Source organism: Aegilops tauschii, chromosome 7 (assembly GCF_002575655.3).
Source record: "Aegilops tauschii subsp. strangulata cultivar AL8/78 chromosome 7, Aet v6.0, whole genome shotgun sequence".
NCBI classification, from domain to species: domain Eukaryota; kingdom Viridiplantae; phylum Streptophyta; class Magnoliopsida; order Poales; family Poaceae; genus Aegilops; species Aegilops tauschii.
The window spans coordinates 645,561,994-645,578,200 of record NC_053041.3 but is presented as its reverse complement, the minus strand read 5'-3'; the positions used below and the strand labels follow the sequence as shown (position 1 = coordinate 645,578,200).

Sequence of the window (16,207 nt, the reverse complement as noted above, 5' to 3'; positions counted from 1 at the left end):
TATTCTTCGAAGATCTTTATCGGTCAAACCGCAATAACAACATACGTTATTCCCTTTGTCATCGGTATGTTACTTGCCCGAGATTCGATCGTCGGTATTATCATACCTAGTTCAATCTCGTTACCGGCAAGTATCTTTACTCGTTCCATAGTGCATCATCCCGTAACTAACTCATTAGTCACATTGCTTGCAAGGCTTATAGTGATGTGCATTACCGAGAGGGCCCAGAGATACCTCTCTGATACTTGGAGTGAAAAGTCCTAATCTTGATCTTTGCCAACCCAACAAACACCTTCAGAGACACTTGTAGAGCATCTTTATGATCACCCAGTTATGTTGTGACGTTTGATAGCACACAAGGTGTTCCTCCGGTATTCGGGAGTTGCATAATCTCATAGTCAGAGGAATATGTATAAGTCATGAAGAAAGCAATAGCAATAAAACTTAACGATCATTATGCTAAGCTAACGGATGGGTCTTGTCCATCACATCATTCTCTAATGATGTGATCCCGTTCATCAAATGACAACACATGTCTATGGTCAGGAAACTTAACCATCTTTGATTAACAAGCTAGTCAAGTAGAGGCATACTAGGGACACTGGGTTTTGTCTAAATTCACACATGTACTAAGTTTCCGGTTAATACAATTCTAGCATGAATAATAAACATTTATCATGATATAAGGAAATATAAATAACAACTTTATTATTGCTTCTAGGGCGTATTTCCTTCCGGTGCATGCCGTCAGGATGATGTCATCGACGTAGAGCAGCAGGTAGGCTGTACCAGCGCCATGTGTGTACACAAACAGCAAGGCATTCGAGCGAGTGGAACGAAACCCGAGCTGATGAAGAAAGGTCGCGATGTGCTGGTACCACGCACGCGGCGCCTACTTGAGTCCATACAAGGAGCGGGAGAGCAAGCAGACATGATCGGGATGCGCATCGTCGATGAAGCTGGTGGGCTGCTGGCAGAAGACCTGTTCATCAAGATGACCATGAAGAAATGCATTGGAAACATCCATCTGAAGAATGGGCCATGCACGCGACACAAAAAGCTGAAGAACGGTGTGGATCGTGCCCGGTTTGACAACCGGAGCGAATGTATCAGTGAAGTCAACACCCGCATGCTGCTGAAAGCTGCGGACCACTCAGTGAGCCTTATACCCCTTGAGTGTGCCATCAGGACGGAGCTTATGCCTGAACACCCACTTGCCGCTGATGACATTAGCATGTGGGGGTCGGGGTACAAGCTGCCAAGTCCAGTTCCGCAACAGGGTGTCGAACTCCTCCTGCATGGCCGCAAACCACTGAGGATCGCAAAGAGCGGCACGGGAGGATGAAGGGACCGGCGGTGGGGCGGATGTCGAGGCAGTACAGACGTACTGGTCGGAGGGATAGCAGCCACTCGGACGAAGAATGCCTGCACATGCCCGAGTGAGTGGCACAGCAACCGGAGCAACCACCGGAGAGGCAGCCTCCGATGAGGCGGCCGACAAGGCCGAAGCAGACGCCGAAGATGCCAAGGTACCCGGTGTGGCCGACAAAGATGTCGGGGTACCCGGCGTGGCCGGTGAGGGGGCCACCGACGAGGTGACCGGTGGAGAGGCCGGCGTGGCCGGCATTGCCGACGTGGCTACCGGCGAGGCAACCGGTGAGGCAGTCGGTGTAGAGGCCGGGGCCGCCAACGTAGCCGCCGAAGATGGTGGTAGGGCATGCCGAGGAGGCACACGGTAAAGTCCATTGGGCCCAGGCATAGAGGACCACAATGCCGCATCCGTAGGTGGTACCTGCTGAAACGGAAAACACCTCTCATCAAAGTACACGTGTCGGGAAGTGATGACTCGCGGAGAGACGGGGTCATAGCAGCGATATCCCTTGGTGTTAGCAGGATAACCAAGGATGATACAGGCGATGGAGCAAGGTGCCAGCTTATGAGGTGCAGTGGAGGCGACACTAGGATAGCAAAGACACCCAAAGACTCGGTACGCATCATAGGATGGTGGCGAGCCGAAGAGAAGATGATGCGGCGTATAATTCCAACAAACGCGACAAGAGCGAATGTTGAGGAGCAAAGATGCTGCAGCTAGGGCATCAGGCCAGAACCGAGGAGGTATATTGGCATGGAATAAAAGAGTGCGGACACAATCATTGTGGGTACGAAGAATGCGTTCGGCATGACCATTTTGCTGGGAGGTGTATGGACACGTGAGGCGGAAGATGGTGCCATGGGAGCTAAGGAGCGAGCGAATGACAAGGTTGTCGAATTCCTTTCCATTGTTAGTCTGGAGTGCATGAATGGAGCGGCCAAACTGAGTGGACACATAAGAGAAGAGCGCAATGAGAGTGCGTGCAACGTCAGACTTATGTTGTAGGGGAAAAGTCCACACAAAGTGCGAAAAATCATCTAAAATCACAAGATAATATAGATAACAAGTATTACTTGCAATAGGAGATGTCCAAATATAACTATGAATTAACTGAAAAGGAAATGACGCTATGGTGGATGACAAGCTAAATGGAAGCCGAACATGTTTACCCACACGGCAAGCATGACATGTGTGAGCGTCGGTTTTATTGCATGAAAATGAAAATTCCTTAAGGAGATGACCGAGAGAGGCGGAGCTGGGGTGACCAAGACGAGCATTCCAGAGATCGATGTCCGAGAGTGCAACCAGGGCGGGTGCGGAGGACGACGATGATGACTGGGCAGGATAGAGATCACTGGGGCTGTCACATCGGTGTAGAACCATCCGCGTACGGGCATCCTTAACAGAAAAACCACACATGTCAAACTCAATAGTGACAGGATTATCACGAGTTAAAGTATGAACAGAAACAAAATTTTTAATGAGGTGTGGAGACACAACAATATTGTTAAGTGATAAGGATGCAGAAGATGAAAGAAAGGCAGTATGCCCGATGTGTGTAATGGAAAGAGTGGACCCATCACCAACAATAATACAGGTGTGGAAGTGGCGATGGGTCGTGAGGTGATGAGGTTACCGGGGTTAGCCGCCATGTGACCAGTAGCTCCAGTGTCCATGAACCAATCACTGCCGCCGCCGTACAGAGTCGATGTAGGGGCGGTGTGGAGGGCGGTGAGTAGGGTCGGATCCCACAATGAGTAGGGAAGAGGCATGGCCGGCGGCGGGGGGTAGGCGCCAAAACCCGGGGCGGCAACATGCTGCGGAGCAGGGTAGGCACCAAGACCCGGGACAACACCGGGCTGCGGCGCGGCGACGAGCGCCTGGTGCGCCGGAGGGCGGGACCCAGGAGGCTGGGCGCCGGTGCGCGCGGCACAGGCATGGTGTAGGCGTGGACGACCCTGTCCAGGGATTGTACCCGCCACTCCATGGCGGGAGCGGTGGTGGCGCATGCTGCTGACATGGAGCCGCGGGTGCGCCTGAGCGCTGCGGGCCGTTGCGGCCACCGTGCTTGCGCCCCCCTTGGCGGTCGGAGGCCGCGGGTAGCTGCGGCGGCGCGGGCGCGGGAGGCGCCGAGTGCGGGTGCGTCGGGTGCCGCTGGGGTGGAGGAGCTGGCGCAGGAGGGCCGCCGCACGAGATGCCAGCGGCAAGGGCAGTGTGAACCGCGCGCCCGGTGTTGCTTGATGCGGCGCTCCTCAAAACGAAGGTCAGCGACAGCCTTCTCGAATGTCGGTGTAGTAAGGAGCGTGAGGTTGGAGGCGGCGTTGCCAAGGTCCTCATTAAGGCCGGCCATCAGTGTTGAGAGCATGAGCTCATCGGAGACCTTGAACTCGAGGTCACGCAACTCATCGGCGATCGTCTTGAGACACATGCTGTACTCATTAATGGGAGAGCCGTTTTGGTGTAGCCCAAAAAACTCCTGCTGAAGGAAGATGATGCGCTGCAGTCGATTGTCGGTGAAGAGGCCGGTGATCTTGCTCGCGGTGGCGGAGTCACCGTCATCCGGAAGATGCCGTCAGAGATGATGAGGAGGAACCACTCGGAATCGTCGCGGGCGGCGAAGACGTTCACGGAGCCATCAATGTGATCGTCAAGATCATCCTCACGGAAAAGAAGATTCAAGTAGGTCTTCCACGGGTAAACATTGTTTTTTCTTTGTTTTCTACAAATTCGCCAAAACTAAAAGAAACGCACCTGGTCAACCATCCAACCCGCGACTGGTCAGACCAGACCAACTCTTCCTCTACTCTCCCTCCCGTCTAGACATGGGACCCTGCTCCGCCGCCCAGTGGTCGGCTCCAAGCCCCCGACGGCGAGGTCCACGAGCAGGGCGGGGCCCTGTACATCCACCTGAGCTGAACCAGCACGGCCAGACCCCCCATCATTGGACCCCGCGCACCTGCCCGTTGTACCCCGCGACGTGATCGGCCCCGACGGCGAGGTCCAGGGGCTGGGCGGGGCCCTGCACACCCGCCTAAGCTGACCCAGCACGGCCGGCGGCCAACAGATGGCAGAGCCCCCGCGATGACGAGCGTGGCGGCGGAGACGGCCACGGGCGCGAGCAGCAGCGTCTTCCCGCGGTCCGCGGAGCTCCGCGCGAGCACGTGCAGGCGGCAGCTCTCCCGTCATTCGAGCCGGCGCCGCGGCGAGCCCCTACGGCTCGCCAAACGGGTCACGGGCTCACGGCCGCGTGGCATCTTCCGGCGGCAGCTCTCCCGCGCCATGACACGGCAGCGCAGTAGGCCATCGTCCTTCAACTTCAAGGAACGCGGTGCTGCTCTCCTTCGGCGGTGTGACATGGCCGCCACCGCGCACACCTAGGACAGTCCAAGTTGTTAGGACTTAACCCAGGATCACACATGCATTCGAGGTGGAAGAACACAACGACTTACAGGAAGTTAAACACTACGACCTATTCTGCCGCAGCATGAACAGAGTATGCTTCTGGCTATTATTCAGAAAACTGTAACTGAAATCTGAAACTACCTGACAATGTTCAGTGCAGCAAGATTAACATCAACACAAGCAAAGTGGTTGTCGGAGAAGCTGCACCAATGCCTGATCGTGTCGTGGATTCCCGATCTGCACCGGCTGCGGTGAGCTGGAGACGGCGAGCTGATGCCGCCGCGGCGCCGGTGCCCGCTGTTGCCGAGGAAAAGACACTTAGCCCTCCTACTCCCCACGCTCTCCCGCCACAGAAGACGAGTCCCCTCCACGAGAAGATCCTAAAGACGGTGGACGAGCTGAAAGGCGACCTCTCCGAGCTTTTCAACCAATCTCCGGAGGCCAAGCCAAGGACACGAAGGGCGCGCCGTTCATCGTCTGCTCCAGCTGCTTCACGCTCGTCCAGGTGCCCGCCAAGGTGCGCGACCTGCTCGGCCGTGCTCTTCTACTCCTACCGCGACCTGGACAGGAAGAAGACCGTCGACCAGTGCACGACGGCCGGCTCCTCGCCCGCGCGCCACGTCGGCGCACGGCCGAGCGAGCAGCTACTCCAGAATGGAGGAAGAGCTGCACGTGTCAAGGACTCGTCCTTCGACACCATCGTCGCGGCAGGGGAGGAGACGGCGGCGCGGCCACACAGCCACAGCCTACACCGTCTCATGGAGTACGGCTCGGCGAGCGAGCTGCTGCTGCGGCGCTCCCCTAGCCTCTACGAGTATGGGAGCTCCAACAAGAGGTCGGTGCCGCCGTCCGACGCGAGCAGGCGGCATGAGGACAGGAAGGGGAAAGGCTTCTCCAAGGGTTGCGGCGGCAATATTCAGTGATTGTTACTTCCTCTCCAGAGAATTTGCCAAGGTGGAGTATGTTCATGAATACAGAGAAGCAAATACTGTAGCTCAGGAGTTGGTGTTCTTGGAAAAAAATCCATGACCTTCCTCTATTGTACCTCTGCAAATACTGTTGCTCAGCTATAAAAATATGGTACGCCTTTGACGTACTCTTGAAAAAAAATACTGTTGCTCAGGAGTTGGCGGCAATATTGATGTAACTCAAAATTGCTCAAAAAGCAGAGCAAAGAAGCCTGATGCAATAGTACCAAAACTAAAAACAATCAGAATTAACGAATTCAAACTGATGCAATAGTACCATTTAGTTCTCACGTTTCACAAATCCATGATACAGTCTAGTGACTGGTTATAGATGCTGGACGGGGTGCACAACTTATCACAAGGTCGCCGTCGTCTTCCTTCATGGCATTTACATCCTGCTTGATCTGCCCGTGCAGCTTCCCGTGCTCCTCCTTGGACTCCTTCCCGTGCTTGACGTCCTCGCCGGCATTGGCATGGTGCTTCTTGTCCTTTCTCTTTCTCCTTTGCTGTCTCCGCCGACATGGTGTTCCTGCGGCGGGAGCCATCAGTAGCAGCAGAGAAGCCCGTCAAGGCCGTCGTGCCCGGCAAGAAGGACAAGGGCCGCGACGACGAGAAGAAGGACAAGGGCGCCGACGAAGGCGAGAAGAAGTAAGACAACGCGCGTCGAGGTGGCGGGCCCAGGCCCCACCTGTCAACGACTAGACGGTCATCTTCTTCACGTATCTTTTTCTACGAGGCATTCCATCGAGCAGCTTCTGGGCGGCTGGACACTTGGTCAACTCTTTCGTTTTTCCCGGTCCCGGTCGTGCGAGTCGCCGGGCCTGTTGAGCCATGCCTACGGGAGCACGGGCGGCGCCTTTCTCGCCGGAAATACAGCCGCAATCCATCGAACGCGTACGCATACATGCGTTTTTGGCTTCAAGGAATACATCCATCCAGCCAGGCAACACTGGCCTCCCAATTTCTGCACTGAGCGCTCTGCCTTCCGTCGAACAGCTTAAGCGCGTGCAAGCTCCGCAGCTGCCTCGCCTCCCTCTGCTTGCCCCGCTGCTCCCGGCGCTCCCACAAGCGTGCCTTGGTCCCCCAGCTTCATCCTTCAGGCGCCGGGCTCGGAACACCTCGCCGGTCGTCGGGCTGCCGGCGGGGACAGCCGTGGTGGTCGACCATGGCAACTGTCGGAGGCGCGGGTCCAGACTGAGCATGGCAACTGGCAGCGTCCGGCGAGGCTAGAGGCGAGCTGCTCAGGGCGAGGCGCGCGTCGCGGGAGCGGGCAGGACGTCCTCTGCGTGGCTGGTTGGAGAGAGAGAGACAAAAAAAAGGAAGAAGGTGCGTGAGGATGACAGGTGGGACCTACGTCCACCTCAACGAAGTAACCAGATAGGCATGCCACGTCGTCCCAATAGGTGGGCCCTACCTGCCAGTTTTGCTGTTTTCGCGAGTAAATCCGACTATCAGTGGTCCTCGTTATCGATTAGGTGCAGAGTTGATGGTTTCTTGTGCCCTGGCACAAATATGGTATCAAGTTGTTACCCTAGCCTAACTGTGATGGTTTGCGTAAATAACTCGAGTAGGGGAGGGGAGAGGAGAGGAGAGATGGCAGATGTGGGAGAAGATCCGAAGCAAGCCAATTGACAGAGACGTTAGGGCCAATTCTTTTGAGTTTAGCTTACGCATAAACTCCTCTAGAAATAAGTCACAGATAAGCTATTATGAAAATAAGCCCATAAGAATAAATAAGCTAGCTAGTTCTTTTGTGTGAATTTATATTCCGAGTTTTCCTGTGAAAAGACTGTAATAGCCCTAAATTGTAAATAAAAAGACTAGTATAAACTTGAACATGACAAACATTTACAAGAACTGAATTTATGAATCTTCCATAGAAATTTCTGAATGCATCACTAGCAACATTCATCCTTTCTTACAACATGCATGAACTTGACATGACCAACATTTAGGCAAAGAGAATATAATCAACAAATTTCTCAAACAAATTCATATGCATCTCTGAAATATAATCTGAAATAGGCAAAGAGAATACTACTACTGAAGCAAATTCAGAGGTTCAAGGCGGCCAAAGACATGCACGCGTGCATCCATGCTGAGTCCCGATGCCGACGTCCTTGTGTTTGACCTCGACCTCAAATCCCTAGCCTCCGTTCGCACTCTTGTCAGCCGTCGGAAGGACAGGCAGAGGAGGACGAGGGACGAGACTCTACGTCGGGGAGCTCGGCGGCGTGCAGTGACAAGAGGGAGGTAGGGGTGAAGCGCGGTGGCCGTCGGGAAGCAGGGTCGGCGGCTGGAAATGGGGAGAAGCACGGCGGCCGTCCGGAGGCGGGATCAGCGGCGGGCAGGGAAACCTAGCTGGGATTTCTGTGCGGGAGAAGGAACTAGAGGGATGCGGGGCATGCTCCAGGCGTTTTTTTTTCGGGCTATGAGGCGCGGTGGCATTTCGGACTTCTGTGAAACTGTGAGGGTATACCGTTTCGTGGTCAAGTGATAGGCTACGGAAGCTGCCCTACCCCCAGCTTTTTTTCATTGTGAAGAAGAGGGATGTGGAAATAAGTGAAGCTCAATCTTTATAATGAGTTCTTTTGGGCTTTTGGTTTATTTTCACAATAAGCTGCTATAAGCTTCAAAAAAATTGGGCCTTAGTGTGTTACGATGTATGCGCTCAGTCTTTTATATATAATCATTCACAAAGCACGCAACGCACACACACTGTTCTCAAAAATAAAACACACACACACACACACACACACGGTATGCACATATATATATTTAGGAAATTATTTTCATTTTATCAAATTTATGTTACTGCCAAAAAAAGTGAAATGTTTTTTCATTAACTTTTAACAAGTGTTTGTATCTTTTCTTAGAAAAGTTCATGCAATTTTTTAAAGCCTAGCTTGCGAAATTCCCCTCTGCACTTGCAGCTTTAATAAGAATTAGTAGATGGGAGTAAGGGCTCGGCTGGTGAGACTCAAATTTCATAAAAGAAATACATTATTTATGAAATTGGGGTATCTACTAATACAAACAAGGTAGAGGGCATGACAGCTTGGCCAGAACCAGCCAATGTCAGAGAACTCCGAGGGTTGCAGGGGTTATTACAGGAGGTTTGTACCGGTATCTGTACCTGGCTCAATGGAAGCTGTAAAAAAGTAGTCTCTTGTTCTTTATTAATTGAAAGCAATAGAGGGTTAGCCGTTTCTTGGGACTCCAAACGAGCTCTCTTCACTTTTATTTTTATTTATTTGATGGAATCGTACGGGCAAAAACGGGGAAGAATCTCTTCTGTCGTAGAGACCTCGTCGAGTGCTTGGGTATCACGAGCGGCAAGGCAGGTACGGCTGAAGGAAAAGCAAGGCAACAGGGTGCTAGGTTTAAGCATGTTTGCAAATATTTTTATAAAACTTAATGTAATTTATACTATTAAAAATGCATCAGATATTTATTAAAAATACATTATATTTTTATGGAAATACACGGATATTCCTATAAAAGTAACACTACTTTAAATTACATGAGTATTTCTAAAAATGCCTGCACAATTTTTATAATCATAGAAACTTTTTTAAAATTAAATAAACACTTTTTAGACTACATAAATGTTTTTTTAATATATGAACATAAAAGTGATTTTTTAGTTGGCATGAATATTTTTTTGTGGATTCTTTTATATCGCACATGCTTTTGTGTATGTGTGCGGTTGCAAACAAATTCCTATGCATCTCTGAAATATAATCTGAAATAGGCAAAGAGAATACTACTACTGAAGCAAATTCAGAGGTTCAAGGCGGTTGAAGACATTCACGCATGCATCCGTGCTGAGTGTCCTGACGCCGACGTCCTTGTGTTTGACCTCAACCTCAGATCCCTACCCTCCGTTCGCGCTCTGTCACCCATCGGAAGGACGGGCAGAGGAGAAGGAGGGGGGACGGGCTTCTATGTCCGGGAGCTCGACCGGCGTGCGGTGACAAGAGGGAGGCAGGGGGAAGCGTGGTGGCCGTTGGGAGGCAGGGTTGGCGGCTAGAGGCGGGGGAGAAGCGTTGCGGCCGTCGAGAGGCGGGGTCGATGGCAGCTAGCGGCCGGGGAGAAGTGTGTCAGTGGCGGCTGGAGGCGGGGTCGGCGGCGGGCAGGGAAACCTAGCTAGGATTTCTATGCAGGAGAAGGAACGAGAGGGATGCGGGGCGTGCTCCAAGCTTTTTTTTCAGGCCATGAGGCGCGGTGGCATTTCGGACGTTATTCTATTAATGTGAGGGCAAGAAGATATACAGTTTGGTGGTAAGTCATAAGCCGCGGAAAGCTTCCCTTACCCAGCTTTTTTTCATTGTGAAGAAGAGGGTTGTGGAAATAAGTTAAGCTCAATCTCTAAAATGAGTTCTTTTGGGCTTTTGGCTTATTTTCACAATAAGCCGCTATAAGCTCCAAAAGAACCTACCCTTAGTGTGTTACGATGTATGCGCTCAGTCTTTTATATATAATCATTCGCAACGCAAGGCACGCACGCTGTTCTCAAAAATAAAACACACACACACACACACACACACACACCCACACACACGGTACACACATATATATTTGGGAAATTATTTTAAATTTATCAAATTTATGTAACTGCCAAAAAAAGTGATTTTTTTCATTAACTTTAACAAGTGTTTGTATCTTTTTTTGGGAAAAGTTCTTGCAATTTTTTAAACATGTTTGCATATTTTTTTGTAAAACTAAATGTAATTTATACTATTAAAAATGCATCAAATATTTATAAAAAATACGTGATAATTTTATGGAAATACACGAACATTCCTATAAAAGTAACACTAGTTTACATTACATGTGTATTTCTAAAAATGCCTACACAAATTTTATAATCGTAGAAACTTTTTTAAAATTAAATAAACACTTACATAAATGTTTTTTAAATATATGAACATAAAAGTGATTTTTTTAGTTGGCATGAATATTTTTGTTTGTGGATTCTTTTATATCGCACATGCTTTTGTGCATGTGTGCCATTGTGGATGGTATTTCAGTGACTACGGCACCCCTTTCAGTAAAGCAGCAAGTGAATTAGGGATTGCCTTGTATTGTTATATAGACATCAAGATCAATAACAAGATAAACTGAGAGGGGCTACTTACAGACGGTCTCACTGGATGGCACATTGCAATCTAAAATAAATAAACAGGGTTAACTTTTTCTTATTAACTTAAGGCATGAAACAGTTAGTATATGCACATGAACCAATCCCCTTCGACTCATTACTCAAATCAGTCAATTATAGTGCCCGTATAACATTTGGACACATCAGAGAGGACGCCCAGTATTGGAAACAAAATTTATGCTGCAGAAAAAATCAAGACATGAAGCAACGCATTCAGAAATTCCCTTCGACGTTACTCAAATCACTCAATTGTAGTGCCCGCATAACATTTGAACAAATCAAAAGAGGAAGTATCCTGACCACATATGACAAGCCAATCCAGGGACACAGGGATTCCCACCTACTCTATCTATCTACAAACAAAACTTTCCCTCTCCAGCACCAGAATGGGAGTGGGGTATGTTCTCGATCACACACTAGTTCCTCCTATGTATCTTCCCTGCTGTGGTCAACTTGAGCTGCTTTACTGCATTCTTCTTCAACTCAGCACATCAGGGTCGAGAATCTTAATAGCCACCTGTTACAGAAACATACAAGGGAATCAAATACTACAGCATCGTCATCTCAAAAGCCTCACTTTTCATAGCAAAATAACCTCAGTAAGTCATAGCATGGATCGTTGACCACATTAAAAGATACGAAACAAAATGCTATGGTAATACTATACGGTAAAAGTTTTGATTGCAATGGTAAGCGTTTAGCATAAACCCGTTTTTCCATTGGTTAAAAACTGGATTTCTCATACAGCTGTGTGTCATGTACTCATGAACAAATATGTCTATCCTAGAATCCCCATCATTGAACATGACTGCTAAAGCATCAAACATGACTGCAACCATTTAACTGCAAGCAGCAGATCACATTACTTCTTGTTGATGAAATCTATCACGCTAACCAGAAAACTAGCCAAAAAATGGAACGAAATTGCTAATGAGCCACATCACAGATCAAACAAAAATGTTATCTCTGTTTCAAGAATTTCAGCCCATGAAGTCACATATCATCTATTTGAATATGATATACGAACAGTCCTGACCTGCTACTGTACTACAACCAGTAGTCGTATTGATATTGAAACTATGACTGAACTTTGCGATCGTATCGATCTTACATCTTGGAAATACTATATGGTATCACCAATCAAGGGCTGTCATCATTTAGTAGGCAAAATGCATTATCCCAGAATGACACTTTTTATGGGAAATTATGAATCAGCGAAAAAGGAACAGAACAATTCAAGTATTCAACAAACAATAACCATCTGATCACTCTGTAACATACTCGTACAAAGCATGGAAGACTGAAACACGAACAGTCCTGACCTGCTGGTAGCTTCTTCTTCTTCTGCAGCAGAACAACGTCGTCGCAGTCAACAGGCACCCTTCTTCTACCAATCACCTCCGAAGCCCTCAAAATGTTCTGAGGCAAGAAATCCTGCCCCACCGGCGAAAAGCCATCTAGCTCCAGAATGAGTAACCGCCTGGCGTGGCTCGGAGCAGCGGCCTGGCCGAGATGAGACGCGGAGGAGATCGACGCGGCGCCCTGGCCGAGATGAGACGCGGAGGAGGTCGACGCGGCGCCCTGCCCGAGATGAGACGCGGAGGAGGTCGACGCGGCGCCCTGCCCGAGATGAGGCGCGGAGGAGGTCGACGCGGCGCCCTCGCCGAGAGGTGGCGCCAAGGAGGTCGAGGCCCCCAGGCGGAGAGGAGGGGCCGGACTGGAGATCCCGAGCCCGAGAGCCGGCGCGGAGGAGAAGGAGGCGGCGGCGGACGCCTCAAGGGCCTTCCGCTTCTTTCTTGACGACACGCGGACGGGTTTGGCTTTCCGCTTGGCCTTGTCTCCGCGGGGGCTCGGGTATATCTTGGATACGGCCATGTCGGCGCCGCCGTCGAGCTTGCCTTCGTCCCCGGCAAGGGTGAGCTCCTGCATAATGTACCCCTGCCGGATTTCCTCGCCCTTCGCGCCCAACACGGTGAACGAGAAAGTCTGCCGGGCTCCCTGGATGGCCTCCGAGACTAGCGGCAGCGGGGACCGCTCGGATTTCCACGTGCCCCCGGGGACGGCTCTCTTCTTTCTCGAGTCTGTTGCAGTCTTGGGGCGGACGAGGTTGACGAAGTAGAGGGCAGAGCTCCCATCCGCGGCGGTCGCAGACGGGTATGCCGCAAGAAGCTCTCGCGGATGGTAGTTGTAGATGTCCACGTTGAAGAGGAAGTACGGGGGCAGCATCCATGGGGCGAGACCCCTCACCCGAAGGCGGAGCACCCCGAGGAGCTCAAGGTGGCCCTCGTCCGTCGCCGGCGGCGGCAGGGGCCCTGGAGGCGGCAGCGGCAGGGGGCCTGGAGCGGCGGGCGCCTGACTCTCTTCGTCGCTTCCCTCCATTTTCTTGATCGGGTCGGGTTGGTTTGGTTGCCGTGGGTTTGGGCGGCCCGGCGGAGCGGGTATTTGAAGGGGGGAGGAGGAGGGAGGCGGGCGGTTGCGGTTGCGGTTGCTGTTGCGGGAGGGAAGCAAAGAAATTCAATCTCTGTGTCTAACTGAAGAAGAAATTTCAGACGAGGGACAGAGGAATTGGGTGTCTCAACTTAACTGAAGAAGAAATTTCAGACGAGGGACAGAGGAATTGGGTGACTCAACTTAACTGAAGAAGAAATTTCATACGAGGGGCAGAGGAATTGGGTGTCTCAACTTAACTGAAGAAGAGATTTCAGATCAGGGGCAGAGGAATTGGGTGTCTCAACTTAACTGAAGGAGAGATTTCAGATCATGGACAGAGGAATTGGGTGTCTCAACTAAACTGAACTGAAGGATCAGGGTAAAACCCCCCTGGTTCAGAGTTCAGAGGTTAAGGCAGAGTTCAGAGAAGCACAGGTGTACCGAACTAGAGGCTATATGTTTCAAGCCTTCAATTTAGCAGTGCAGCCGGGCGCCATCCGGGTTGTCGTCGAGACCGATGCAATGCTGCTGGAGCAGGCCATGAATCGCGAAGAACCAGACCTGTCAAGGTATGCGGTGCCTATTGAAGATTTCAAGATGCAGGCAGCACGCCTGTGCTTCTCTAGCTCTGCTATTCGGTCAATGTAGCAGCACACCTGTTAGCAAAACTAGGAATAGGGTGTCCCAACTAAACTGAACTGAAGAATCAGGGTAAACCCCCCTGGTTCAGAGTTCAGAGGTTAAGGCAGAAGTCTGGTTCAAAGTTCAGAAGCTAAGGCAGCGACTGGATGATTTGTCGGACGCCGGCGAGATGAGCTAATCCAGAAATGCTCAAAGGAGTTGGATGAAATATCTGTACGGAGAAGAGAAGATGCTATGGCGTCAACGCTCTCGAGTCACTACTATCAGAGAGGGGGAACAAATCACCATATGTATTTTCAACGAAAAGCAACATGTCGACAAAGGAAAAATAAGATTAGGCAAACTAAAAGATGCAGAGGGGGATTGGGTTCAGGAAAAGAAGAAGATTGCGGAAATGGCAACAGAATTTTTTCAAGAAATTATACGAAACTGATGATACTCTTGAACCAGATGTGTTGCTGAACCTTTTTGATGCAAAAGTCGGGCAGCACACACGGTCTGAATCATGGGCTCCGGAGGCGGTTGCGCACCGCGCCGTCATCGATATGGTTGAATTTAAGGGAATTGTGCGTCCGGAATGAACCAAGTCGCCATGGCATGTAACTAAATGGATGCCGCCGATACCGGGGAGGGGACGCTGAAGCTAAACATCGATGGTGCCTACACTGAAGGTCAGGAGCATGCAGCCTGGGGCGTGCTAGTTCAGGACCATGCAGGTGAAGTGGTCGCATGCAAAGCTGGTCGGACAGCAAATGTGGCCGGTGCGTTTGCTACTGAACAACAGGCTATATGTCTCAAGCCTTCGATTTAGCAGTGCAGCCTGGCGTCATCCGGATTGTCTTTGAGACCGATGCAATGCTGCTGGAGCAGGCCATGCATCGCAAAGAACCAGACCTGTCAAGGTATGTGGCCTGAAAACATCATGATAAGAAGGGGATCTTCTCTCTGAAGTCGGCGGGTGTTGGGATCAGGGAGATCAGGGATAAGAAGGGTTAACTGGGAAACATCTGCTACTCGGTAGGCATACTTGCATAATCGCATTTCCTCTGAAAAGCTCTAAGTGGAAATTCAGCTCCGGTGGGCACCTTTTGCCCCCGTCGACATTCAGAAAAATGGCGGTTTACTGAAGGTTCTTAGCTCAACTGTGCCACCCCCTCGCTTGCTCCGCCAGATTTGTGAAAACAGACGAGCCTAGCTAGTCAGAAGGAGCTAACAGTACCTCGGAGCGCTGCCGTTCTTGGTCCCTCTCCTTCCAGTCCCCTCCGCCTCCTCCCCATGGATGAAGCTGCTGATGCTGCTGCTGCGTGGTGGGCGGCGCTCCCCTGCTTCAGTGCCGAGGTGAATCGATCCTGCAAATCGTCAAATTTGTACTCGAAGATCAAGGGGGAGACAGGGAAGCCAATCTTCAGTGCCGAGGAAAAAGAGCAGCAAACCAGGTGGTCGTCTTGGCTGGAGGCGCAGCTCCCTCGGCCAGCTTCAAGCTTCAGGGCGTGTGGGGGTGGCTCGGTGGCGGGCCGCCACGCCGGCCTGGATCTTCTCCCACCGAGTCGGCGGCCGTGATGAGCGAGGGGGGGGGGGAGCGACGGCGCGGCCGACGGGAGCAGCCGCGCGGAGGTCGTCGTGGGCGAGCTGCGTCGAGGGTGGAGGACACGGAGAGGGAGCAAGGCGGGGGCGGGGCCGGGGGCAGGGGCGGGCAGAGAGACGGCGGCGGTGGAGGCCGGCGGCGAGTCCGCGACGCCGTGTGGGGAGAAGGTGAGATGGGGGGACGCAGCTCGAGTGACTTTGTGGAGTGAAGTCACGCAGCGCCTTAGCCTCAACATCCACCACTCATTCTACATCCAACGCTCGAGATTCACGCAAGGCGAAAAACACCCGGACTTGATAGTTTTCAGCTTGCAAGGATGCACTAGACACCCCGACCTGAATATTTTCACACAGAAAAAAATTGATCACCGGACATAATATGAAACTAAAAACTGAAACGGTTGCAAAATGCAAAAAACTAATCCCATTAGACAAGGGAAAAAACGAGCGACATAAAATTGAAATTTGCAAGCATTTAACATTTAGTGTGTCGTCCGTAGCGTACCGCTGAAATTTTTAAAGAATAAAACATTGAAAGTCTCAAGGGAAGATAAAAGAATGAACAATGTAGCATTGAAAATTTACAAACACTCAACATTCAGTGTATAATTTTTTTATGTGCCATACCACTGAAATTCTAAAAGC

At 50.9% G+C, this 16,207-nt stretch overlaps 2 protein-coding genes across 2 annotated transcripts; one reads left to right on the top strand and one right to left on the bottom strand.

The window, feature by feature from the left end:
* The first annotated feature begins 4,647 nt into the window (after positions 1–4,647).
* On the top strand, positions 4,648–7,044 carry LOC120969224 (uncharacterized). Its single transcript, XM_045231950.1, has one exon. It carries the CDS (start codon positions 4,984–4,986, stop codon positions 5,695–5,697), a length of 714 nt encoding a protein of 237 aa, XP_045087885.1. The 5' UTR covers positions 4,648–4,983; the 3' UTR covers positions 5,698–7,044.
* A 4,074-nt stretch (positions 7,045–11,118) lies between these two features.
* LOC109754997 (uncharacterized) lies at positions 11,119–15,766 on the bottom strand. The gene is made up of 3 exons (XM_020313879.4): positions 15,412–15,766; positions 12,229–15,327; positions 11,119–11,423 (listed from the first exon to the last, which is right to left on the bottom strand). The coding sequence occupies exons 2-3, from the start codon at positions 13,283–13,285 to the stop codon at positions 11,413–11,415; spliced, it is 1,068 nt and encodes a 355-aa protein (XP_020169468.1). The 5' UTR covers positions 13,286–15,327; positions 15,412–15,766; the 3' UTR covers positions 11,119–11,412.
* Positions 15,767–16,207: the final 441 nt, after the last annotated feature.

Excerpts from the sequence above, each read along its gene's own strand:
- LOC109754997 (XM_020313879.4), bottom strand. The coding sequence starts at position 13,285 with ATGGAGGGAAGCGACGAAGAGAGTCAGGCGCCCGCCGCTCCAGGCCCC.
- LOC120969224 (XM_045231950.1), top strand. The coding sequence starts at position 4,984 with ATGCCTGATCGTGTCGTGGATTCCCGATCTGCACCGGCTGCGGTGAGC.